Below are 27,139 nucleotides of genomic sequence, written 5' to 3' on the forward strand. Positions count from 1 at the left end.
TGCTGCTTTACAAGTCCTAATTATGTCACCCAGCACCATAGCCCATCCTACTGAGCTTTAGTGATGCTTACTCAGACTAAGCTTAGCTCTTACTTGGTTATAGCCTTGTTATCCAGGCATTAAGAGTAAACATTTTTAAGCACTGTGATTGGCAAGCACTGATATTTGTGAACAAATGTAATTATTTGCTTAGGCATGCTTCTACGATTCGTGTTGAGCAAGCTTCTTGCAAGAAACATGATTTATAAGTTTGTATACCGGGACATTGTATGCACCTCTTGTCTCAATGCCTAATACTTCTGTGTGTTACAGCACATAATGTTTCTGTTTATTGAAAAAGACACTTTTGGCTGTATGTTTACTATGCTGGCTGCTATAGCTAGGCACTGTAAATATAATCTTCTGTCACTTGTCTGTAGTTACGCATTTGTTAAAGCCTTGCTTGTATCCCAAAAAGAATTTATAAGGTTCTGTGTATATAGCTTGGTAATGTCCTAAAGAATATGAACTGCTTTACTTGCTGTAAGTGTTATCTGAGTGGAGAGAGAAGGTGAATAATGAAAGTACGGTTTTGTAGTCGCTTAGTTCCCTTAGGTAGTGGATGGATTGTATGTTGCTTACATCAAACATGAGGATTAATCTTAGTTGCTGGCTAGTTTGTTGCTAGTTTCTCTGAACACTTGTGATAGTATGTATCTCTGTGATGTGGTCATTTTCATGCTTTTTGAAAAATCACTATATTCTTTTCTAAGAAAAGTCGAAAGATTGGGCCAGTAAATGTGTAACAGGTGCTATAAGACAGCTGGGTACTCTTCCGACTAATGGCACAAGCTGACAAGATGATAGTGAGACCAGCCGTGATATATGCAGTGGAGACAGCACTTTGAAATGAGAATGCTTTAAGGGTTGTGTGGTGTGACCAGAAGGAATCGAGTATGGAATGACCACATAGGATACAAAGTTAAGGTGGCAAACATGGAAGCAAACTTACAGGAGTCAAAGCTCTGTTGGTTTGGTCATCTGATGAAGAGAAATGAAGGGTATGTCATAAAGAGGGTGTTAGAAATGGGCATCGAAGATCGAAGGGTAGAAGCTTGGGAACAAATAAAAAAATGACAGCCAATTTGTATAGTTATTCAAATGCGAAGTAGATGTGCTAGCTTTGCTCGAGGGAGCGAGAGCAACACACGTCTGTGCCGTCCAGAGTCCTTAGCGAGAATCCCATACCATCTGCAGAACACGCGCTGACGCACACTACACGGCCGGAGCTGTAATACAGCTGCTGTCTCATTGGCTGCAGCTGTGCGACCGCACTGCCTCCTCATTGGTTAAGCTGCGTGAGGTACTCATTGCCACCTGCTTATATCTTGGACTTTAGACAGAACCCGGTGAAGACCATGATTGTGGGCTGTAGTGCTAGCGTGCTAAATGATGGATAGAACTGGTGAAGGTAAATCTTTATACCAAAAGAGGTGGAGAACACCTGTCGGAAACACCACGAACTCGCATTAGACAAGTGGGGCAAGCAGGACGTTGAAGAAGAATGCCTAGGTAGGAGAAGTCACCAATAGGAGTCAAATTTTCGTGAGGCAGTATCTTTCTCCGAGCAGCCTGAGACATGGTTGAGATATGCAGCAGAGTCTAGATTGTGTTGTGGGGGCAGTAGCATGCTCTTACTTGATAATGCTATGTTGGCCTGTGGTTCATACTTATCGGTGAGAAATCTTTATTTTAAAAAAAGAAACATTTTTTTTCTCCCCCACTCGATTCAAACTTAGATGTCAGTACCGAAAAGGACTGCATGATCGCTGCTTTGAAGTAGGTAAAAGAGTGTGTAGCCTGATCTCAAAGAACCGCATACAGTATAAACGTACTGATGTCATTGCGGTTCGTTTGCAAAAACAGCCAGTGGTGGCGACACCTGTATTTCATTCTCTACTGTCCTCTTGGTTATAAAACTTCCGTTTACGGTGGGAGTAGCATCTTTGTCATTAGAGTGTAGTAATCCGTTGATATAGGCCTATTTGAATTTGTCGTTGGTGTCCCTTTAATTACGTGCAGTGTTTGCAGTTTCATTCTCATGCACTGCATTTAGATTGTGGGCATTGCTGTTCATTTTGTTCTCTATGTTTCAGGTTCATATTCTGGTCGGACTGGGGCAAGCTACCCAAGATTGAGCGTTCGTTTCTAGATGGCAGTGCGAGGAGGGTCATCATAGCCACCGACCTTGGCTGGCCCAATGGGTTGGCCATCGACTACGAGATGGAGAGGCTCTACTGGGTGGATGCGCAGCTTGACTGTATTGAATTCTCGGACCTGAATGGAAAGAACCGGCAGAAGCTCATTGAAGGCGTCTCCCATCCATTTGGTCTCACTCAGGTATGTGTAGCACAGGCGTGAAGAAAGAAAGGAAGGATTTGAACACTAATAAATTTATTCTTTCATGCACAACACTGATAAAAACCGTGGCTTCCTTAAAAGTCTTATTCTTGCATAAGCATATACATTGAATCGTGGCTCAGTAGTTATCAACTATTGGTATAATTGTTGCAAGGTAAAGCAACAGCATGATGAATGATTTAAGCTTTACCTGGTTGCATTAAGTCTTTCCTGTTATTATGTTTTCCTTTGTTATCATCATAAGCCAGTCTGGTTGTCTCTCCCATTGATCTACAACCTGTAATGCTTATTGCTGTTTTGCTTAGTATGATCAGGCTGTCTTACTCTCTTGCTGCCTTCACCTTTTTAAGGAGCTATGTATTACGTCTAAGCACCAATTTCTCTGTTTCAGATGAATTTAGGGTGACCTTTTCTGTCCACTAGTGAACAAAATAAATATTTTTCAAAACCGTGGGCTTGGTAACACATCCTTGGTCATTTTCATGCAGGCAGATTTTTGGAACCATTATTAATGACAGTTTTTATTCTCTCGATTTCCACCGTCTTGTGCAAAAATAAAACGATAGCATGTCTCTTTGGGTGCTTATATTTTCGAAACCCTGGCATATCAATGTCACATTTTCCAGTCACTGTGACACGTTCTACTGCTACTGTTCAGGCAGAAAAATATTTGCTTTGAATCAGAATTACAAGCAGTGCCTGAATGGGTTTATTTTATGTGTGTCCCTTTTTGGTCCTTATTTACATCTGCAGTTGCAATAGTCATCCAATTTAGAAAGCTATCATTGCACAGATTCTTTGCGGAAGCTCTTTATCTTTCTCTGTATTAGTTTTTCGTGATGTGGAACTTAACCATAATGCTAGTACTCGTATATCATTTGTCATCTCTAATTGGGCCTATATATATTGTTTATCACCTGTCCCAAATGTTTGTTTCGAAGGCCTCTGAACTGGTTGTGTATTTACTCAGCTGCCATTTGAATGCTTCCTTTCGAGGAGATTTGATGGCAGTCAAATGCTAAACATGACGACAAATGTAGTGCTCGTAACACAAGGTCAAAATGAAGACACCACACAAGAGACATCACACCTTTTGCATCGTGTTTCGGGGGCTACATTTGTCGTCATGAGCAACCAACTCACCTAAATAGCTACCCTTATCACATACTGAGCAGTTCATTGAGTCTTCCGCATAGTGAGTGCACAGTTTGTTGAGGCCTTCAAGCAGCTGTAAACAGAGCCGCAAGTTCAGAACAAACATCCAAGGGACAATTATTGCATGAAACTTCTGAACTTGTAGAGATAAGTTGTTTTGTTCAAACAAATAAACATGAAAAAAATTCTGTTCAGAAGTTACCGCAGCAAGCCATCTCAATATGTATCAGTCTTGCAAGGAGTTCTACTGTTCATGTTAGCACACTACTGAATAACCAGCACCTTTCTTTTTGGAAGGTTGTATTGTTGGCTGATCATTTTCGAACGTGCAGAACTGTCACTGCCAATGCTAGGGCATGATGCTTAATGTAAAATTACTAAATCCCTCATTTTCTCTTAGCTTTGCCACACAGCAGTTATACAAACATTTGAATCCACTATGATTGGGAGTCTTGAGGAAGCCTGCTTTTAAAGTAGGAACAAGGGAACGGCGTCAAGACATTCACAACATCTTGACGGTTCATTGAGGACAACTCCACCTAGTTTTTGTTTGTCGTAAAAATCGGTGTGTTTTGGCTTCTTTTGGCTGATTTGAAGTTTGACAGCAAAAGACACATTTATAGCTGAGGTACATTGGATTTAAAAACCAAACTTGTGATGTCAGTACTGAAAATGACCCCATGATCACAGTTTGGAAGTTAACCCATTCGCTTCCGCAGGCCATCTGCGACAGCGCAGCACAGCACAAGGTGGGTTGCTGGAAGGAATTAGTAACAACTCGTGCTGAAGACGTCGCTTGCGAGAGATTTTTACTTTAGTCGGCTCTCAAGACATTTGGAGATCTAAAGCCAGTAAAATTTTTCTTGTTAGTGAAAAATCTCGAAGTCAGGTGTGTGAACCGCCAAGTGGCAGCTTTTGCTGTTTTTTGCTATGCCATGATTTGCAAGTATTTGACAGTCGAAATAGTGCCACTGAGAAGCCTCTAGACTCATTTGGGATGGAGCTATACAGCTCTTTTTCTTGGCTCTTTTATTGGGGCAACTGATCCACTTGAGCGATCCTTTTGATGAGACAAGATTTTCTCTCAGTGTAGCGCATTCTTATTCAGTCACTTTTAGCAAAATATATAGCTGACGTAAACAGCCAAATGCATAACAATGACAAATATTTCCTTGCACACTTTTGGATTTCCAAGCCGGGGCTCAAGCTACGTCTGAAGTGCCAGGCTCAGAGTCCGAGTACAGTAAAAGCTCGTTAATTCGAACTTCACGGGACCGGGAAAATAGTTCGAATTATACAATGTTCGAATGGCCTCGAAGAAACTGACAATAACCATTTGCACTACGGTATATGTAGCGTATTTACTCGCTTAATGAACCCACTCGCATAATGAGCCCACCCACCCCTGATTTTTGCCTAAGAATTTGCAAAAAAAAAGCGCTAACATTTCCTTTTGTTTCACACCGTTACGGCCCACAACGCATTTCTTGGCAGTGCGCCAAGATGCTGTGCAGCGATAACACCACGGTGTGTTTACCTTTTGACATTAGCTCTAGCAAGGGGTGGAAGCGAACTTAGCAAAGTGCCAGCGCTTGTCCGGTTGTGCAAGCCTTTTTGAGCGGCGCGGCGGAATGCCGACACACCGCAGCCGTGCAGCATCACAAGCGAGCGGAAAACGGGCGGCTGCCGCCAGACCGCTGCTGCCAGGATTTAGAAACGGCATGATTCCATATGCTTAGTAAAATGCTGAAAAGAACAGCTGTGAAATTACAATTAAGCTTTTATTTATTCAATGACAACAAAGAGGACAGATTATTCTTCGTGGCGCCCCTTTCTGAACCAAAATAGTTAACCTGTTTTAACCTCCCGCGATTCTTGACGTCAACCGACGTGTAGTGGCAAAGCCTAGCAGCCTTGAAATTCTAGAAGCATTCTGAAAATCTGGCGTGTTTCATCGCTAAAACTTTGTGCTGCGGGCATCTTCAGACAAAGCGAAAGCTTCATGCGACTTTTGTTTGCCGTGAACAGGAGGCACAGTGTAGCGGCAACGACGAGTTCGTGGTGAAACGAGAGGCCGCACCTGAAGTGGCAGCGGCCATGTTTTAAAAGCGGGCGGAAGTCAGGCGCAGTCGCGCCCTAATTTGTCCGCGCTGATAGCCCACGTTGGCCGCTTTTGGGTTTTACCTGGTTCCATCTTCTGTCCCTGTTTAGGACGTGCGCAACCTCTAACTATGCGGAGGTGCTTTTTTTCTTTTTTGGCCACGTGTTGTGTGCCAGGCCGCCCAGACGCGGCGGCGCGTAGTTCGAATTATTCGTAGCAGAATCAACTCTCTTTCGAATTAACAGGCTTTTTTGTACACAGATCTCTATGGAGCTTGGCCGAACCAAGTAGTGTAGTTCGAATTATCCGAAAATTAGAATTATCGAGGTTCAAATTAACGAGCTTTCACTGTAATATAATGCTCATCTTGCAGATCAAATCACACTCGCTCCTTTTGCTATCATCTAAAAGTTTAGGGTATTTGCATTCTTCATCCCCTCACTTCCAAAAAGCAGCGCATAATTTTTAGCGCCTCGGAAAGTTCAGTCTGCCTGCGATGCCTTGGTCATGCTCAAAAGTTCAAAAGGCGTGGCGAGAAAATAATTTTTTTTCTTGCAATACATTTTCAAAACTAGTGAGCAACTAGGGTCACCTGGTGTGAAAACTACTATCTAAAAATTAGCAGCCAAGCATCTGGCACCGTTTGTATGTGTATTTAAAATAAAGTGAATGGGTTAATGATGGTGCAGCCTAGTCCCAGAGGTCCACATTAAAAACAACTCTCTTCTTGATTCATGATTTTTTTGTGAAAACAACTGCTGGCAGCGCTACGTATGTTTATTTTTTTTATATCAGTCAGTGCATGCCAACTTCAATTTTTTCTCAGTATGTAGCCCTTTGAGACATTCGAAAGGCACAGTCAGACAGCTGTCATCCGAAGCAAACACATTGTTGAACACTTGGGCTAACTTTCTACGACACAGATTGACACAGCGCAACGAAACGAGGACGAGCTGTGTCAATCTGTGTCGTAGAAAGTACGCACCAACTAGCCCACACCAGAATCCTCTTAGAACGTATTTCTCCTACATTTGGCTCTTTTTTCTGTCATTGACCTATGCACAACTCTGACATAGCCCTGGTCAACCTGGTAGCTGTCACCACCTGCAAGTCAAGAGACAGCGCCCGTCCTGTGTTTCGTGTTTCTTCTCGTCCTCGTTCCGTTGCTCTGTGCCAATCTGTGTCGTAGAAAGTATGCACCAACTAGCCTACACCAGAATCCTTTTGGGCTAACAGTTTGCCTTTTGTTTCTTACAGTATGAATCCTACATTTACTGGACAGACTGGCACACGAAGGCCATCGAGAAGGCACACAAAGAAACGGGTGCGGAACGCGTGGTCATTCGAGACAACATCGAATACCTGATGGAAATCAAGATGGTGGCGCGTTCCAGACAGACTGGTACCATTCATTTCTCTATCTGTGCTTCGCGAGAGATGCTGTTATCTCTTACCTTGCAACCAGTCTTTAACAGGTGCTCGACACCTCTTAGCATGAGCGGACTTGATCAGTAATTGCGTATGTCCCATGTGTCAGGCCCCTAACTTTATGTCGTTGAAAATTTCAAATTTCGCGAATTGAGAACAAAGAATCAGAGATATATTCGGGAGACATCAAGTAACATTAGAGTGAACCTCGCGTTATATTCGGAAGTAGCATAGACAAGTGTAAATTCTTCCCCTTCCCCCTTCCTTGAGGTTTTTGGGGTAGCTAAACCGGCCTTCGCCGCGAGGCTTTATAGCCACTAGGAGAAGCCAGCTTTTCAGGATCTTGGGGCAAAATTCACAGTGTACAAGTACAAAGGAGAAGGTGCCTATGGATATAGAAAAATGGCAGTGTGGGTTGTTGTCAGTGTTGGTTGTCAAAAAAGAGGAGGCACTGAAAGAGTTGGTGGAGTAGAGAAAGCAAAGAAGGGCAAACAGGCACAAGACTGGCCGCTTGGAAATTCGAGTAGTGGCAGCCCGGTGGTGACGGAAGCTACTGCTTTGTCGGAGGCTGAATGCATTTAACTATCAGAGGCCTGGCTTCGCTCGACTGTGGCGCATGTATTGAAGAGTTTCCTCTTAAATGACGCTGACGTACCTTTTCTTCCGCATTTTAATGTGCCGTCAGCGTTTTTTTTTTTTTGGTGAGTCCTCGGCTGCGGGTGGTGTGAACAGGTGGAGGTTGCATTATAATCATGGCAACATTTCTTTTTGAAATTCTCCGAAAAACCTCATGCTCCTTCCTCACATTGTATTCATGCAAATAAGGTAAAACAGTCATTTTTCTATTGTACTATCGTTCGTACCTTGTAACAGAAGTAGCGTCAAAAAATAGAATGTGGCTGCTAATGGACAATTCCACGAAAAATTCTTGAATCCGCGATTTCTCGCGGAATTGAGGGAAGCTAAAAGAGTTTTATGCATATGCTAACAGATTTGTGGATGACCTTGCTCATGTACGCCTAGTCATATAAGGGTCAAGCGTTTCTACTTTAACCATGAGTAGGTTTGATTATTGGCTGTTTCTAGTCAACTTATCATGCATGTCCTGAATGGTGATGTCGACCCTATGCTTGACTGAAATTTACATGCTTGTCGTTGAAATTCTGTCAGATATTTCGATGGCTTGCTTTCTTATTACAGCTACTCTGTGAGAGCCTTTTCATCATTCTTAACCTTGTTCTCTCCTTCCTTCTCAGGTGCTAACTCTTGCAGCGTGAGGAATGGTGGATGCTCACATCTGTGCTTGTACAGGCCACAGGGGCACATCTGCGCCTGCCCCAGTCACCCAGACTCTAGGCATTGCTCAACTTGTATGTCATGTTGCCCTTCTGAATGTCATGACAGGGAGTGGGGGGAAAAAATTCTTTGAGATATTGCAGTCGGAAATATCCAGCAAGCTTATTTTGTACTCTTTTTTTTTTAGCTGTTAAATCACTGTTTGAGCCTTTTCCACTAGTGCTCACATGAAGCAGTGTCTTTTTGTTTCGGTACTCTTGTTTCCCGAGTTTAGTTAACAAAAGAAGTAGAGCTATGCAGAATTTCAAACTATATGCTGCTCGAACCCTGGAACTGTTAGCAGGTAACTGGGATAATCATTGAATGCAAAACACCCTTGCATTTCTTGAAAAAGAAAAAAAAAAGCTCAAGTTCTGTGGGCTGCCTGGGAGGAACTTAGAATGCATGCCTAGAGGTCTAGTACACAGTCTGTACCGAGATGCCTTCTCCTTCCTTTACGAAACTTTATAATTTAGTTCCTGACTTAATTTGTAGGTGTAGCTTAGTTATTCAACAATGGTTTATGTTGTAGCATGAGCTGTCTTGCTTGCTCAGTTCCAGACATGACGACACCCAGTGAGGTGCCGCCGATTTCTACACCTCTGCCATCGGCACAACCCAATGCTTCAAGTACTGGGTAAGTCGCCGTATTGGAATGACTGTTGTGTCCACTAGGACACTGCAGTCCACTTTCAAGAGCCATTGTATCACTGAGAGGTTAATGCACTAATGCAGAAACCAAGTCGATCAGGTTCAAGCTGTTGGTCATCTTTGGATTTTTTAATAATGTTATTCCGAATATGTTATTTTGCAGGGTTACTGTCATTGATAAGAACTCGCTGAGATTTCCCTCGAAGCACTACTATTTCTTGTTCCACTAGCGCAGACTAATTGTGGGAAGTTCACCGTGCATTTCACATCCGAATTAATATGAATCTATATATCTGAACATATATTAAACAGTAACTTTTTTAAACATTTTAAGAAAAGAACTGTTCACTTTCTTACTCTAAGCTTAAGAGTGTACCAGCCGTCATTCAGCAAACTTTTTCCTTTTTTTATTGGTATATTTTTTTTGTATTCATTTACAGGAGGTCCCCGTTCAACTTTGTGCTCTGGGGCCTTCTTCTACATAGCTTGTATTTTGTGTCACAAACTATTAGTTGAATAAAATATTGAATTAAAAAATGATGAAAAGTGAAAAACAAACATAAACATATATAAGCAAGAGTCCACCTAACAGTCTACTACTTTAATTACTTGAATCTGACCTTTCTCTTTCTTACATCAGTGATTTAAATGGAGGCTCTCATAAAGGAGCTGCCAGAATGCTTACATTCAAAGACAAGGGAAAGTGTGAAAAGCAGTTCACACTACCAGATCAAATGATGCCGTTCAGTATATATTCAGTGATTCACTGTATACAAAACTGAACAGTAAATGGTAGATGGCCTTTGCGTCTTGAGTGCGGCAGTCAAATGCTGCCTTTGTGGATGGGTATTATTTACGCTTTCGACTTTTGGGTTTTAACCAAAAAACACTGATAAACGTATGCCGGTCTCATTTCTTTAAAATCAGTTTCAATTGAAAAAGGTCTATTTCTGGCTTGCATGTCACAATTAAATGGCTATTCAGTACCAGTAATAGTAGGTCACAGGAGAAAAATGGAAAATGTGCTGGAACTAGGGCTGTGCGAATATTCAAAATTTTGAATACGAATCGAATATGTTTCATATTGACTTCATATTTGTTTTCGAGAAATGATATTCGTGAATTTCCGAATATTCGAAAATACCCGAACACTCGGCAGCGATCGTATACGGTGCCGACTTTTGCAAATTTGATTGTGGCAAAAGCGCAATACCTGGGCAAATTATTTGAATATAGAGATTAAAGTTCTAGGAAAACAATATGAAGGCCCTGTTCTCTTTCTTCTCCATCGTTTTATCGCGTGGATGGATCGCATTCTGATGCCGCTAGGCTTGACCTTGTGCGCAATTCCGCAAGTGGGCTTTCCCACAGACCACACGTGCTGCGAACAAGATGGGGGACGACCAGCCACTAACATATAAGAGAAAAAAACGTTGTCTCCTTCCCCTTTTTCCGGCAAATCATACCGCGTATACACTGCAGCCGTTTTCATGGCAGTGTGGCTCTCTATGTGTTTACACTGTATAAATTCGTCCGAAGCGCTTGACAATCGTTTTCCTAACACGAAAAAGAAGCAAAGCATAGACTCCTATGAATTACACTCTTCCATTAATAAAAAAGCTTATTTAATTGACTATCCTATTTTCATATGTAGCCATACGCAAAATTTAGTTGCGGTTGCATTTATCTGGGACCAAAATAATTATGTGGTCCTATCTTAATTCGTTGAAATGGATTGCATAATGACACTACTGGCCTCGGCTTTCAATGCACTACAGGCATACAAGCTTTTTGAAGGGCGGATTTATATAGTCTTGGTTTCGGTGGCGGGGTGGTCGAAATTTCGCCATTTCAGCAAGGGGTGTCTACAAGCAAATGTGGCACCATGGGAAGGTGTCACACTTTTCTTACTAAGTATGGCGGTCTATACTTTTCCCTAAATGTAGCCGGCAATTTATGAGAAAGCGGAAGTTCTCACGATAATACTGCGTAGATCTCGAAGTTCAATATAGAAAACCTCAGGCGTTCCTCTCAGAATTGTTTGCTACGTTCAGCCTGTCATTCTTTCACTGCCGTGCCATCACCAGCAAGATTACGTCATAGTGTGCAGAGTGCAAAGTTTGCTCGCAGTCCTGAATGGTGCTTCTACGCATATGAGGAACCTGAGTGGGCTAATCAACTTTTCAGCTCTAGCGAAAAAAGTTATTATCCAAATTTCCAGGGGGGTGCAGCCGCCCCCTCTTGCCCCCCCATCCCATGGCTCCTAATACTACCAATCATGTGTTAATCACTGTTACATGAGCTGCACATATAAAAAAGACTGGTAAGACAAACTCTGTGTCACATTTGAACTGCACAGAGACATCAGATATTTCACCAACAAACTCTTAACATCTATACCCAGGAAATAATAGTTGCTGAAAAACCTTAAGTTCACCGAATTTAAAAAGAGTGAGAAAACGACTGGTGAATTTGCAGTTTGGTGTGCTACGTGTCTTTCCTACATAGGATTTTCAAGGGGATAATCTGTGTGTTTGGAATAATCAATATAATTTGAAACATCCGGGTTCGATATGTTCAGGCTCAACTGTAACCAGTTGTGGTAACTGGATATTCGGCCATTGTGAATGTTGTTGCTGAACTGTGGTATTGGGAAGTGGAGGGGAGGTGTGTACTTGGTAACTCATGACTGAGACAGTGAGGGTCTTTTTCGAAAGCCCCCGCGATTAGTGCACTGTTTGGCAGTTTGCTTTGCTGCCTGCTGTAGCATTGGAAAGCTTTATTTCTTTCAGAGTTAGGTTTGTATGTCCCTGATTATGAGTCCTTGCATTTAGGAAGTTTTCTACACTTTAAGCTGGTGGCATGATTGTGCTGCAAATGTTTTTGTATTTTGTCAGTTTAATGGTAAGTAGTTTCAAGGGTGGCCTTATTCAACAGTGTGGCACCTTTTCACCGGGACTAATTTAGCTAGCTTCAGTGTAACTTAATAGTTCTCTCTGTTCTACATACTGTGTGCATGATGAGTGTTTCCCTTTGTCATTTATTTTCGTGAAAAATTTATGTATTTTTTAACATTTCTTCCTCCAATTTTCAGCTGCAGCTCTTCTGACATGGCAGGAGGAAGATGCCATGTTATAGGCTTCAAGTTCCATGGTAGGCAATTTTTACTGCCCTGATAAGAAATGATGTTTTTTTAGTAGAGCAATGCTTAAAACAGCACGCTTCTAGGAATCGTTGTGCACAATAAAAGCTATTTGCATACTTTCATTATTTTTCGCGTGCATTGTATAATTGATGGCGACTTATAATCAGGTTAATGCAGTATCTCTGTGCAGACTATGTGAAAATTGGAAAGCATAACTTCGGAGACTCTGTATACAGCAGACTACCTCATCAGGAAGATGTTCATAGTTACTGCACAGAATTAATCTGCCTGCGCCTGTGCAGAGAGATGTGTGTTCTTCCGAGTTTTCAGTTTTGGCAATCTCTCTCAACATCATCATTGTTTCTGGTTTTTTCTTTCAGACCCGATGTTCCAGAGCACCTACATTGCCCTCAGTGTGGTCGGGGGTGCACTGGTGTTGCTCCTCCTCGGTGCGCTGCTCATATGGTGCAAAAAGAGCCGGAACAACCGTACACTTGAGAGGGGAGGACCGGCCCCGCACATGGCCCACTATTCGAACCACTCGCCAGGTCCTGCAGATTACCTGGATAAGAAACCCTGGGGTTGGAGCCCCAAGGTGCGATATGACAACCACCACGAGGTAGGTACTATATGACAACCACGAGCTGTGTACACTCATGTGCACTGATATTAATAAACATAAAAAGAGGAAAAAATCGAGTTTATAAGCCACAGCTGGGCGTAAGTTAAAAGCTACTTAAAGTGTGGTTTTATTGCACAGGAAAGACTAAAACAGAAACCACATGGGAAAAGATTAAGACACACCCACAACCAAGCAAACCCACAAGTTTGGATCGGAGGGCTGTGAAAAAATAGGTACTTCACTTTTAGCATTGACAGTATCTTGCGGTGCTGAACAGATATAAGCAGAATCAGGAAAGGCCCAGCTATCGGACTTTACTGAGAAGGTAAACCCAATTGAGTTGTCCTCAGTATTCTTTTATTTGTATAAATTCACTTGTGTGGGGCGATATAAAATGCGAATCAGACAGCACTTCCAAATCGAAATTCACAGATAGCTGCAAAAAGATTTTGAATGGCAAAAATGAAATCACTGAAAAACAAAGTTTTTATCAATTTTCGAAGCAAAAGAATCATGTCCCCTCTTTATAGGGACACTAAAGACGAATTGAAGTTGGCCTGTGTCATTAGATCACTGTATTGAAATGACAGAGACATCACTTTCACTGAAAACAGAGCTTTAATAATGAGAAATGTCAAAACATAAAATACACGTCATCACCACCAACCATTTCCTCGAGCAAACTACGCTTATTTCAAGAGTTTACCTTGCACTGATCCTTGAGTCTAGGCTGCACCGCTACTAATTTGCAGATCGTATTTATACAGTCCTTTTCGATATTGCCACCTTGAGTTTGAATAGAGTGAAGGGAAAAAATATTGCAGCCTTCAGTCAAGTTTTCTCAGCAATAAGTGCATCTTTTTCTACCATGCCAACACCAGCATGACCTCAAAATGCCATGCATTTGGTTTTTACTGAGGTGAAAGCTGGGCCCAGTTGTGTCTCTCCTTAAAGTTGTGCCTGTCGCCATGCGTACACAGGCTGGCCTCGTGAGTCTTGGTGGAAAAGAGAAGCTGGACAACCTCGAGGTGGCCGCGCTGGTTAGCAAGCGGCTTGACGAGCTTGAGTCCGGCATGCTGACCCTGTCATCGGCAGGAGGTGGGGCCGACGCCAAGGGTGGCGGAGGGGGAGGAGGGTTGTACAGCCTGGGCCTCCAGGGCTGTCCAACGCCACCGTCGCCACCCCGGGTCGCCTGCCCACGCCACTCGCCTCACAGCATGAGGGGAGGATCTCTGCGGAGAACGCTGCCCCATGACATGCACCAACAGCCACAACCGGTTCTTCATCATCACCATCACCACCTACCTTCCGTCGAAACGGATATTTGAGGCTGGCTTCGCACTAGTCGGACTTCATCGCAGCGTCCCCTCTCTGGGGCCGACGCGTTTCTCGACGTCATTGGAAAACAGCTCAAGCGTCATCGTTGTTCGAAAAAAAAGTGGAAGAAGAGCGAGGGATTGTGTTCCCTTGGATGAACGCTCCTCTTGAAAGTTTCATCTGTGTGTGCATAAAGCACTTGCCTGTGCTTTCATTCCTGTTTTCAGGCATGGTGTAACAATGTCCAAAGTCCACAGCAAAGTGCGAGAATCGGCGTGTTTTGTTTCGTGTGGGCCGTTCAAGTTTTGATTGATGGGTGCAGCCTTTGTTGGCTGTTGAGACTGAAGTGTTTGTTACTGTGGTGTCCAGTGTTCACATTTATGGCTAGAAAAGGTGTCTTTAACACCGATACTGGTCTTTCTGGCTGCTCTGAACATTTCTGGTGCAGTGATGAAAGGTGTTTGTGCTAGCAATCGAATGTCTTCAGCCTGGCTACGTCTGTTGGTCAGTACTAATGTGGTACTGATAATTTGCCAGCACTCGCTTTTAAATGAGTAAATGAGACGGGGTGCAAATTGCGAAGTTCAGCCTTCGTGCCTCTGTCTCATCTTGGCATTTTTCTGCATGCAGGTATCATCATCATGGTTGTCAGTGGGGCCACCATGTATTCGAAGCGGCAGGAAAAGATGAAAGCCCCAAACCCTTTTCATAGGCACTTGGCAACCTGACTGTATTTTCCAAAGTTTAAAATCTGCACTCAGGCCACTTGTTGATTGTAGCAGGTTTTTGCAAGCCATTCAGTATCATAAGTTTGAATCAGCAAAATGGATGATGCCTCAAGATAGTGATTATGAATAAAAACTTAGACGAAAGTTCCTAGTAAGAGCAGGGAAGAGAAAAATGGCACAAATAATTTTTACTGTTTCACTGCTCTGTAATATTAGCAGTTAACCATTACATTGAGGGCATGAGATTACAGGCATGGTTTTTGCACAGTTACTTCAATTTGTTAAAACAAACAAGGTCACATTGCTTTGTGAAGCATCGGCAATTTCTGACGCCTTCTACTAAAACGGGCACCTGCTATTTCTGAGAAGTGCTCTCTTAGGCTGTCAGTATCCAATATAATAGTGTTCTCACTTGTGAGAAGTAATCAAACGAGAAGAAAATGCCAACAGAGGTAATCTGCAGAAGTCCCGGTGTAAAGCTTCTGGGAGGAGGACAGGGTGATCGACAGACAGAACATTGCTGCCAGCTTAGAATATAGAATTTGTGACACTCGTTAAAGCCATGCACCTCGTTAGTATGAAATTTGCAGTTTAAGATGCTTGCAGACAGGCCGGGTAGGGTAAATGCCTGGTTCCCATGTGGTCTTCTGCTGTTGTGTGTTTGCAGTTAGGGATTCGACGTCCATTTATGAATTCCACTTCTGAGCTTTGAAGGTGAGAAACTTTGTACATAACATAGCGTCACTGGAGATCCCGGAAGGAGGTGTGAGCAAGCTTCGTTTTAGTCGTGAATTTTGCAAGCTGGATTATTTAGCTGCTTAACGTTTAACACAACGGGTAAATATGTGTGAAATCATAATACAGATTATGTGGAGGTACGATCAGCACCCATGCTAGGAAAAACGCTCAAGCCGTTAACCAGAAGGGATTTCATAGTTAAACATTGAGTACCCTATGCCATTAGTTTTTTCTTAAATTGGGGCAGCTAAACTTAGTCACAGTCCAATTACCATGTATGGCATAGACTTTGCTCGATTTTTGTACTTTTAAATGCTCCTTGCTTTATTGCTGCAGAAACCTGCCTCAACTGTCTCAAAGAGAGACAGTGCATAGGAATGTTTGGCATTTTGTTTTTATCTCAATGTTTTCAACTCCATGGCTGCCATGTTAACACATATGCTGAGCTGCCTTTATCTTTAGACGGTTAGGAAAAACAGGAATGATTTTTCAGAAATTCGTGTTTGTTTTCTTGAAGTTTAAGTTAAACATGCGTTACTGCTTTTTAATAATAATTTCCTGTTCGGTGTACGGTTGGATTTTTCCAATGCCACTGCAGTATCGCATGTTGCAAGTTATAGCTTTTCATAGCAGAAGTGGCTGTGTATTTGAAACTAAGACATTTATGCTAGCCATGCAGGGTTGCTGTCTTCGCTGACAAAGATGGAAGCATCTAGCAGGCTCTTGTTGTTACCAGCAAGATGCTACTTAGTCACTGCGCTGCTGTTATCCTGTGTAAAAGCGAACTGGCTGCATAATGTATGCGTTTCAGTGCAGAGATTTGTGTAAATTGTCGAGTAATGAACGCCTGATCTACACGTCTATATGCTGTTGGGTACGCTAGATGGTTGGTTCATGCTTTCACCATAGTACAAGGATTTTTTTAGAAGCGTTTCAGTCTTTCGAACTGCCAAAAGTCGTTTCTGCTCTCAGTTGCCCGTTGTCCGGGCACTCTCTCTGTCCGACGAGCGTTGTGTCAGTTGGCGTGATGGTTTCAAACGCCGGTGCATTCGTTTCCAGTGCAAGCCTCAGCTGCCTTGCAAGGCCTGGGGTGTTGTCACAAGGGCACTTTGAGTACACATTAGCTGCTTCAAAGAAATGTCAAAGTGTAATATCGGTAGTGTACTGATAGGTATGAATACTGCTCCTCGTTTGAGAAAAGCCACCACCACCATTATGCCGATAGCACAGTCTTTTTTGGGACAAACAGCTCCTTTTTGCCGTTTGGAAGTGCCTCACAGCTCCAAGATGATAGCGGCGAAAGGGAGGAAACAGCATCTATCAACGTAAAACATTGTTTGCTTCTTCTGGCCCATGCCGCTAGGTTGAGCCATCAATGCGGTCCCCATTTTCTTGTGGCATGTATTTGGACTTGTTTAATCAAGTGTATTGTAGTTTGTTTGCTGTGAGTGCATGGTGGTTCAAGGGATGCTGCGAGGTGTGTTGTTATTTGCTTGTGTACATATGGTTGATGCACGTGTGACTGTGTGTACATACGTGTTACGACTGTAGGTGGTGAGACACAATGTTTATATTGGAGTAATGTACAGGAGTGGTGACATGAGAGGTGTACATATTATTGATAGGGTCATGGAATTCCATGCTGAAGTCTGCATTCTATACATAATAATTATTGCAGGACGTATGAGATTCTCACATTATTGCTTCATTGTTTTGTTTCAGGCATGATTGCATAATCATGTCCCATCAAACTGTTGATAATAAATGGTTTTATATGCACATCATTGGTTCCTTGAATATTTAAATTTAACCATTTTGCAACTACTCAAGGCGAGGCTCAGTTCAAGAAAACTCTGGTTGTGCAGGCGAGTATCGAAAGTAAACCTAGAATATTCAGTTTATAGTCCTGGATTGGATTTTGGATTTTTATGGTGCAAGGGCATCTATGGCCAAAGAGTGCCATGGCACAAGGTATTTTCGACCTCAAGGCGGGGTCAAAGACCCATTTCCCAAGCATTTCATCCCAAATAGCCGAGCACCAGACCAGGGGAAAGCTTGTACCCATTGTATCAATGCTGGGTACCCGGCGGCACTGGGGATTGAACCCCGCACCACCTGCATGCGAGGCGGATGCTCAACCACTTGTAGTCCTGACAAAATTGATATACGACTTCAAAAGACATTTTCGAGCAATGAGAAAGTCAACAAATCAAGAACAGACTGTTTTCACATGTGATCATAGAAGACGGCAACTTGCAAACTTCACCCGAGTAAAGCTCGTGGTAAACTTTATTGAGTAAACTATAGTTCGTGAACAATAGCAAAACAGCTGTAGTATAGGGAAAACCTAAAGGTTAAAGCAATACGTTGAATTCAAAGGAACACTTATTGATGGCAATCCTTCTTCTTGAAGGTGCAACAAAGTTAACAACAAGGCGAACACGTGACAGATGGCAACATCACCATCCATTCTTTAGACACATGCATGTGCCACTTTGTTCACACAAACAGCAAAGCAGATGGGTTCAAATAGAGATGGAGCAATACCGATACATTGTTTGGCGTGTATAATTATGAGGAAGTAAAAAGTCAAAACTACATTCGAAGTTTTCAACACGAGCAGCATGCATCCCCATCGCAACCATAGCCACTCTGTTAACTCCCAACCCAACCTCATTTCTGCAGTGCAATCACAAAACTTCCATGCACAATAACACTGCAGGTGAAAAAAGAAAAAACATTCAATGATTAGATGTGTAAAGCTCAAAACTTCACAGAAAAGAAATGCACCTTCATCCAGGTTCAACACTCTGCGACTAGAGACTATCACAGTGCTATATTACACTCCGTGACCAAGGCAAAAAACAAGCCATTCATTTGACAAACTTTTTGTTCTTCACACAAGCCAACAGCAACATTTTTAGTGCTCGACAAAAAAGACGTACTTCAGGAACGCTGTCATAAATCAGTGATGCAGCCAAAGCTAGCAAAGAGGGAAGTGGTTTCATATCACAGTGGAGACAGAGAATTAGAAGATCAATGTTGGCAAGAAAGATAACATGCACTGAAACGAGATAAACAGGAGTTTTGCGCAAAAGCAAAAAAAGGTGGCGCCACTTGCAAAGTTTGCGCTTCCAATATGGGTTATATATATAAACTAAGTTGGAAAAAGATAAGTAGTTCACCTCAGTGCATCACAAACGCAGAGAAATGATCTTTTGGTATCACCAAGACAAAATACGTCCGCTGTTGAGAGCTTTAACAATGAACATTACTATGCTGTCTGACAGCAGCATTTGACAGGTAAATACTTATGTTGGATAAACGTACTGCTGTACTGAAGAAAGAGATGTGATAAAGCTTTACAGCGAGTTGCTTTTGCTTTCTGCATGATCAAAAGTATAAAGGAGAGATACACTGCAGGAAACAGCCCCTGCTCTTACCAATACTTTGTATGAGCTGCCTCTGCATTGTCTGGCAGCACAGCCCACACAGGGAAAAAGAAAATGGTAAAGGCAGGAAAGATCACTTTTCTACTCAGTGCTCATAATTAGGGAAAGAGAAAAAATGTAGTAAAAGCACATGGAAGTCTTTAGAGACCACCACCACTTCTGTCCACAGTCAGTGTCCGCGAGTACTCGACGTCAACAACTTGTGCGAGCCGGCTTCCAGAAATGGAGCCTGTCTTGATGGCGTTCATCAACTCCAGATACTCGCTCAGTTCAATCTGTCCGTTCTTGTTGAGGTCCACTTCGTTCAGCATCTCTCGCAGCTGCGGCTCCGAGACATGCTCTCCAGCTGCTTTGAGGCTCCGGCGGAGGTCCACCACACTGATGTAGCCCTTGTGGTCCTTGTCAATAGCTTGGAACTTCTGGATGTACTGGTCCACTTCCGACTTGGTGAAGGTCATGGGGAGCTTTTGCTGCGACTCCTTGTTGACATCTCCACCCATTTCAATGTCGAGGAAGCGCTGAGCCGCTTTAAATTCCTGTTCCTTTTTGTCTTTGGACCAGTTCAGCTCTTCGGCCATAATGTCGACAACCCTCGGAAGGCATTCGTAGGCGGCCTGGACGTTGAGAAATGAAAGCCGCATGCGGCGGCCAATCACGTCGATGGCAGTGCAAGCATACTCACGCACCGCGTACCGCACCTCCGCCTCAATGTATGGAAACTCCTCGTGTAGTCTCCGTCCCAGGACTGGCCAGCGCTTCCCAGTGAGCGCAGCGAGCTTTGCGACAGAAATTGCACGGTCTCCGTAGCTGCGGGCTAAGTGTTTTGCGACCGCAGGCTCCAGCCCAAAGTCTTGCACCAGGCGGATGTATAGAGTTGGTGTCCATGTGTGGCCACCCTCGAGTGTGAATCCCAGGGTCTGAGACTTCTGCTGTGGATTGAGGCCACATGCCTTAATAGCTGCATCAATGGTGTGTTCGGCCATAATGCGATATGTGGTCCACTTGCCTCCAGCAATAGTGACAAGGTTCGAATCACTAACGTAGATTATGTGATTTCGTGCAATCGCTTCTGTCTTGCCAGGTTTGCTCTTGTTCAAATCAACAACCAGAGGCCTGATACCGGCCCACGCTGAGAGGACGTCACCACGACGTACCACAACATCTTGGTTCAGGTAATGCCGAACTTCGTTGAGGATGAACATGATGTCGTCTTCTGTGGGCGCAGGGCTGTGAGTAACGGGGCAGGGCCTATCAGTGGTCCCGGCAATGGTGGTGTTTTCCCATGGGAGGAAAAAGATCACACGGCCGTCGCTCGTGTCGGGATCCAGAAGACCCATGTTGTCTGGACTGTAATAATCGGGCAAGATGATATGCACGCCTGAACTCGGCTGGCAGATGGGTTTGCAGCTCGGGTCGTCCATCCGGCGTATGTTGTCGGTGAACGGTCCCGTCGCGTTCACGACGCACTTGGCCCGGACGTCGAACTCGTCGCCCGTGAGCATGTCCTTCACCCTCGCACCGCACACAACCTCCTTGCCGTCCTCATTGGTTTTCTTCAGCAACGCGGTGGCGCTAACATGGTTAGCGACGCTGGCTCCGTTCCGCGCTGCCGTCAGGGCTATGCTGACGTTCATGCGGGCGTCGTTGTGCTGACCGTCGTAGTAAACGAGGCCGCCGCAGAGGTGTTCTTTCTTCAACATGGGAAACAGTTCGAGGCACCGCTTAGCTGAGAGGAAGTAGCTTTTTTTCAGGCACTGCTTTCCCGCGACGACGTCGTACATTTTGATGCCGACCCAGTAGTACGGGACCTGCCACCATCGGTAGATGGGCAGCATGATGGGCAGCGGACTGGACAGGTGGGGCGCGATAGCGAGCAGATTCGCACGTTCTTGGAGGGCTTCGCGCACCATCCGGTACTGCTCCATGTCTAGATTCATGATAGCCTTCTGGAGGTAGCGCACACCGCCGTGGATCAATTTCGTACTCCGGCTGCTAGTGCCGGCGGAGAAGTCGTACGTCTCGACGAGAGCAGTCTTGAGGCCCCGCGTTACGGAGTCCAGGGCGACGCCAGCACCCGTCGCCCCGCCTCCGATCACGAGCACGTCGAATTCGGGCGTTTCGCGCAGGTTTTTTATGTGCGTAGCGCGCGGGGGCAAAGGGAGGTGTGGTCGAGTCGGCGCATCCTTCGGGTCCGCAGCTTCGACGACGACCCGCCGGGACTCGGTATATCGCGTCACACCGTAGGCAGCGATGATGGACCCCCCGCCGATCCAAACCACTGTGCGTAGACGCCTCGCTGCCATCGTTCCCGAATGGGGCGAGCAACCGCAGCCGCAATGGAAAGTGCGTCTAGCGGAGTGCCCGCGTAAACGAGAGTGGCGCAAAAGGTGACCCTTTTAAAAATGGCGTCCTTTCCGATCGGTCAACAGAACGACAGTTTCCCATTTGTGGAACAAATCTTGACTTCGTATTATTCATAACTAATGTCTCAATTATTTCAGCGATAAAAATTGACTTGTAGTAATATAATTATCATCGTTGCTGTTTTCAGTTGTTTTGTTGTTAGTAGAAGAAACTCTATGATAGTAGCGCTGCAGTCGGGCGTTTGTTTGACCGCCACGTTTAAAAAGCGTATTCGTATTGCACTGCTGGTCGCGGCATCGTGGCTACGCTGGGTACGCAGTCGAGCCGTAGACCAAAGACGCGACGATGCTGACGTCCAGTTGCTTTGGAAGACAGCTAAGGCCCGTGAAAAGTTGTAATGGCGAAAGAAGACATATTTGGGCCAATTGTTGCTTTTGAAGAGCGACAATTAACCGGCAACGAAGCAGCGAAAGGGAAGAAAAACACAGCGGTAGTGGTCTGACCTATGTGAGCTGAAAAAAATGTTACAGCCTGTCAAAACGAAGAGCTGAACATAGTAAGTAAGGGCAGAAATCTTGCCCGCACTTCCTTGCGTTGCGAGCGTTTTTCGCACTGGACAGAAATGCGCGAAATCCCAAAATTCCGCAACCGAAGAACGCGTAGTTTGAACTTTTAACTCCTGGAAGCGCTCTGCCAATACGGTCAGTAGTGACGCAGACACCGCCGCGGGCTATTGGTGGAAAAACAACGAGAATAAACTTTCTGTCATATGCAAGGATGTAGTCGGTATGCCTTGCAACTTTCTCATTCAAACTATGTGCCTATTTCCAACGGCGTAAATGCCGAGCGATTTATTTTAACCGAGTCATTGGGTTCTGGTCAAGTTAAACTTACGGTATAACTATGTGTTCGCTGCTTGACCACTTCCAGTAATGTTTATTTTTTATTGCATGACAATGAAATAAATGAATGTACAATAAATTAATGTACACTACTCTACATTCATTCGGTGTATATTTTTTCTACCATTCATTTTGTCACATTTTATCGGTTTTACCTTTGTCACCTTGTAATAGATGTTTTTATCGATTTTATGGCTCCTTACACCATGTGACATCGGCTGCTGTGTAGTCTTGTAGTGTACAGTTTCATTCTTTTGTCATGTCTTTTGAGATTTAAATGGCTTTCATCTTTGTCAATGTTATGTCTTTTATCGCTTTTATGGCCCTTTACACCATGTGACGTTGACTGCATCCGATTGTCTGCTATACATATTGTGCGCGTTTCGCTCAATACAAATCATTTGTCAGCTCAGCGCTATTTCCTGTCCCTTCTTCGTATCAGCTTCGGGCAGCTTCATTGTTCATGTCAGAATGGACCAAATAGTCCAGCAAAACTTCTGCTTGAATACTGTAGACTTCCTCATCCTCATACGCCCGTAACAGTATTGCTGTATGTAATCCACGCACTCGCACACACACACACTCTCTCTCTCTCTCTCACACACACACACACACACACACACACACACACACACACACACACACACACACACACACACACACACACACACACACACACACACACACACACACACACACACACACACACACACACACACGTGTGTGTGTGTGTGTGTGTGTGTGTGTAATTCAGTTATAGGTTTTTACTGTAGACTTCCTCATGTTCATACGCCGGTAACAGTATAGTTGTATGTATACACACACAATATATATTTTTTTCACTCAATGCTTAAGACAACTATGATTCATGATTCCGAGCTATGAAAGGGCGCAGTACCTGTCTTGAACGCCTCAATCGCAAAATGATAAGGAGAGCGAGAAACCGAGTCACTTGACTAGTCGCTTGACTATATATTCAAGGAAAATGAGCTGAGTGACTTTGTTTCTCGCTGTAGCTAGAAAAAGAAAGAGGCGCTGTAGTGGAGGGCTCTGGGATTATTTCCATAATAATAATAATAATTGGTGTTGGGGGGAAAGGAAATGGCGCAGTATCTGTCTCATTTATCGTTGGACACCTGAACCGCGCCGTAAGGGAGGGAATAAAGGAGGGAGTGAAAGAAGGCAGGAAGAAAGAGGTGCCGTAGTGGAGGGCTCCAGACTAATTTCGACCACCTGGGGATCTTTAACGTGCACTGACATCGCACAGCACACGGGCGCCTTAGCGTTTTTCCTCCATAAAAACGCAGCCGCCGCGGTCGGGTTCGAGCCCGGGAACTCCGGATCAGTAGCCGAGCGCCCTAACCACTGCGCCACCGCGGCGGGTGGATTATTTCCACCACCTAGGGTTCTTTAACGTGCGCTGATAGTGCCCAGCACACAGGCGTGCCTTGATGGAAACGCGGCAGCCGCGGCTGTTTGATCCCGCGTGTCCTTGTGCTCAGCAGTCGAACGTCTCAGGCACTGAGCCACAGCGCAGAGGGACCGAAATTTAGTGATTTGATCATAACCGTTGGAATAGTAGCGGAGGTGGTAGCCGCAATCCCTGGATGTGACCAAAAACTAGGTAGGGCTTTAACGTAGTTCAACCGAGTAGACGTGCGAAAGCATGTGTTTAGCCTGGTCGGCTCATGGCTTTGCTTTGCTGGATTGTCACCATGTCTGGCGATGCTGTTAGTTGATAGCAGTGAAAGGTGGTTTATTTGGATGTGGGAAGCGCCGACGACGAAGACTCTTGCATAAGTAATCGATAAAGCAGCGGGGCAAGAGGCAGGGTCAGAAGGAGCAGTTGTTGCTTTCCTCATACAATTGTCACATGCCCACACAGGGGGATCGGCCAGAAATTCGGATGCACAGACAAGTACGATTAATGATTCAGGAGCAGTTGTCTAGCACGAGCATCAGCTGGCCGCTTCAAGAGCTTCGTCGTAGTTTGCCTAGGTACATGACCATCTTCTTCATTCCAGTAGTATTACTTGATGAACACGATGATGTTCAATGCACCGCGCGAGAGTGTGTTGCAGTTTAGCACGAGGCGTGGTCGGCTGCGGCGATGACAGCAGCATATGTAATCACAAGTGCACGCCTAACTTCGAGGAGTGTTCAGTATTAGGAAAAAATAGGAATCAGAAAACAAGGGATATAATTGAAGCTGTAGCAATGGAAAAAGAGGGATTGGACAATTGTATCAGTGATCCATCGGTGGTATTATCAAGGACAGACATAGCTTTCTTAGATTCAAGGAGTGGGCGATAGTGTGAAACTTGATCACTGATTTGTGGTTTTTATTGTTTTTTATCTCTTCCTTTGACACATCATGACTTTGACAAGATAATCATTGTTGTAGGTTATACCTGTACCTTACATGATCTTTATAAGGCTGTCAGCGCCAAATAAAGTTCATTCAGTGGAAGTTTAGCGCTCGCGTTGTGTCCCCTCAATTGTGTGCCCTATGGATCCTCATGTTGACTACCCACTAGCCCTCACCCTCACCCTTCTAAGTTTTATGTGCTGTGTTCTTCGCGCGGATTGTTTCGTAAAATGACGTGCTGTAGTAGCAATAAAGGAAATAAAATATGCGGCGATAGCATAGTGTTCTCGCGCAGTGGCCAGCGAAGTTGATCTGTTCGCGCCTCCGGCGGTTCGAATCCCACTCGCGGCATTATTTATGTCAATTATTTTTTTTTATGGTTTCGCCAAGGTCGCCCTCAAAGTCAACGTTTGCACAAACTCGGTGAGCCGGTCTGACCTCGTGAAGTAGCGCTTTGGCGTTAAAATTTAAAGGCACGGTTGGAACCAGCGAGGGTACATACCTGCACCGAAAGCGTTAACTTAGCGGCTGAAGAGGGGAAAGGTGGTGATGCCCTTTGGCATCGGCTTTTCAACTGCATATTGACAGCGAGCCGAGCTTAGCCGCCTCGAGCTGGAGGCCATACATTTAGCCCCCTCCCATCTTCTACCGACCTCAGCCGGAGCAGAATTACTCACCCGCCTTATCGTCTACACGGACGGCCGAGAGGCACTCTGGCTAAGGGCGAGAGTCCCCGTGCAGGCGCGTTCTGTCATCGAATGAGGAGCCTCCTTGCACAGCTCCTCACCACCAAGAAGATCGAGGTACGAGTAGACTGGGTACCGGTACACTCTGGTGGCAACGGCTACGAGGACGCGTCTACGAGCGTGCGAGCGAGAAAGAGGCCATCTGCTCTGACATTCGAGTATGAGTCCACTTTGCACCCTCGGACCCTGACCTCATCGAGGTGAAAGCTGCAACCTGCCAGGCGGACCGATGCCGACTGCAGGAACGCACTCCCTTCAACAATGCGCCCCTACCTACCGGGCTTCCCCGAGGCAGTAAAGTCCTCATTAGCAGGGCCCGCGCCGGAGCGGCCTATTCTGTTGATATCCTCGCGAAGTGGTGAAACTACACCCCCAAAAGAGGACCGCAGTCCGCAACACGTACGACGAAGACGGTGAAACCTCACCTCTGCCACATGCGACACAGGCGCCAGCCCCGACCAATGATCTCCTTCCGTGGGAGTGTGTTGGGCTGCAGCAAATACGCACCCTGTACCTCACTCCGGATGTCCGCCAACTTGCATGATTGGATCCTGCCCTGAGTTCGCACCAAAGACATGATTCTAAAATGGTGGTCTTTTGCGCACGCCACCGGCGTTGACCTCCGCAAGTGATCTTTCCTCCCCCTACTCCCCAGGGCACCGAGCCATCCTGATTCGAACAAAGGGATAGTCAATCAATTCCTGACAGAATATATGTAACCCCATGACGGCGCGGCGTTCGCTGTCTGTTCGCCGCTTCCATGATCGACGGCTCTCTCAATCACATGAGCGTCTTGTGCGCTTTCTTTAGTTGTACACTGGCATATACCGTGTTTGGTTCCAGTTCGGCAGAGGTAAGTCCACGTGATCACGTTTCCTGCCGCAAATTCCCAAAGTATACCGTACACAAGTTGATGCTCGATTTCTATTTCAGAGCTGGCGCTCTTTTCGAGGATATATAGTTGTACTACGCGCCTATAGTGCCCGGTAAGCGGGTATAGATGAATATGTCTGCAAGAATGTTGCGCATCGAGAGGGCATCTCAGAAGGAGTATACAGCGTATTTTCTGCCGGGGTGTCCTTGACGCTGCAAGATGAAGCAGTGAATTCAGAAGCTTTGTCTAGATGAAGGCAAGAATTGGAGCTTTCTGTAAACCAAAAACTGCCAAGTTGAGCTCCGCAAAAACCATCGAGAACATGGTGCGTCGAATTGCTGATAAACTTGATCTAGCCGTTACTTGAGTAAATGAAACTTAATAGTGTGGGGTATATCATCGAGTAGGCAAAGCTCAAAACTCCATTATTCGTGTCTTCACTTCAGCTCAGTAGCTTAATTCCAAATGGTTGCTCTTCTGCTGTTCAATGTAATCCAAGTGAACTTGCTGAAAGGCTACTTTGACATCTATATTCTTCTCTGCATGATCACCATTCATTTTAGTGTGAAAGCACTATTTAACGTGGTTCCAACCAAAAATCTTGCGTAAAGCCTCGGAGTAACTCGGCTAAGATCAGGCTAGTTCGGAGGAGCGTCACGCAAGCTGCAGCCAAGGGGAGGGTGATCTTGAGGGTGACCTTAGTACCTTCAGGTTCCCTTAATTTTGTACGTCCACTCGGTTTAACTAAGTGAAAATTCTTTTTCCAATATTGGGACTTCAGAAGCCACGCAGCGAATGACAACAGAAATGTAT

At 44.7% G+C, this 27,139-nt stretch overlaps 2 protein-coding genes across 3 annotated transcripts in view; one reads left to right on the top strand and one right to left on the bottom strand.

Moving 5' to 3' along the window:
- LOC144128310 (low-density lipoprotein receptor-related protein 4-like) overlaps positions 1-17,399 on the top strand; it is a 342,886-nt gene extending 325,487 nt beyond the window's left edge. For both annotated transcript variants that reach the window (XM_077661628.1, XM_077661629.1), the window contains exons 28-34: positions 2,136-2,379; positions 6,914-7,058; positions 8,341-8,454; positions 8,975-9,056; positions 12,165-12,223; positions 12,596-12,834; positions 13,818-17,399. In XM_077661628.1, coding sequence (XP_077517754.1) covers positions 2,136-2,379; positions 6,914-7,058; positions 8,341-8,454; positions 8,975-9,056; positions 12,165-12,223; positions 12,596-12,834; positions 13,818-14,165 — 1,231 coding nt within the window. In that variant the 3' untranslated portion in view covers positions 14,166-17,399. The remainder of the gene's footprint in view (positions 1-2,135; positions 2,380-6,913; positions 7,059-8,340; positions 8,455-8,974; positions 9,057-12,164; positions 12,224-12,595; positions 12,835-13,817) is intronic.
- A 492-nt stretch (positions 17,400-17,891) lies between these two features.
- On the bottom strand, positions 17,892-21,481 carry Gpo1 (glycerophosphate oxidase 1). The gene has a single exon (XM_077661630.1). The coding sequence runs from the start codon at positions 21,373-21,375 to the stop codon at positions 19,213-19,215; it is 2,163 nt and encodes a 720-aa protein (XP_077517756.1). The 5' UTR covers positions 21,376-21,481; the 3' UTR covers positions 17,892-19,212.
- Positions 21,482-27,139: the final 5,658 nt, after the last annotated feature.

Source organism: Amblyomma americanum, chromosome 4, assembly GCF_052857255.1.
Source record: "Amblyomma americanum isolate KBUSLIRL-KWMA chromosome 4, ASM5285725v1, whole genome shotgun sequence".
NCBI classification, from domain to species: Eukaryota; Metazoa; Arthropoda; class Arachnida; order Ixodida; family Ixodidae; genus Amblyomma; species Amblyomma americanum.

What these genes read in the sequence shown, in the direction of transcription:
- Gpo1 (XM_077661630.1), bottom strand. Translation starts at nt 21,375, where the DNA reads ATGGCAGCGAGGCGTCTACGCACAGTGGTTTGGATCGGCGGGGGGTCC.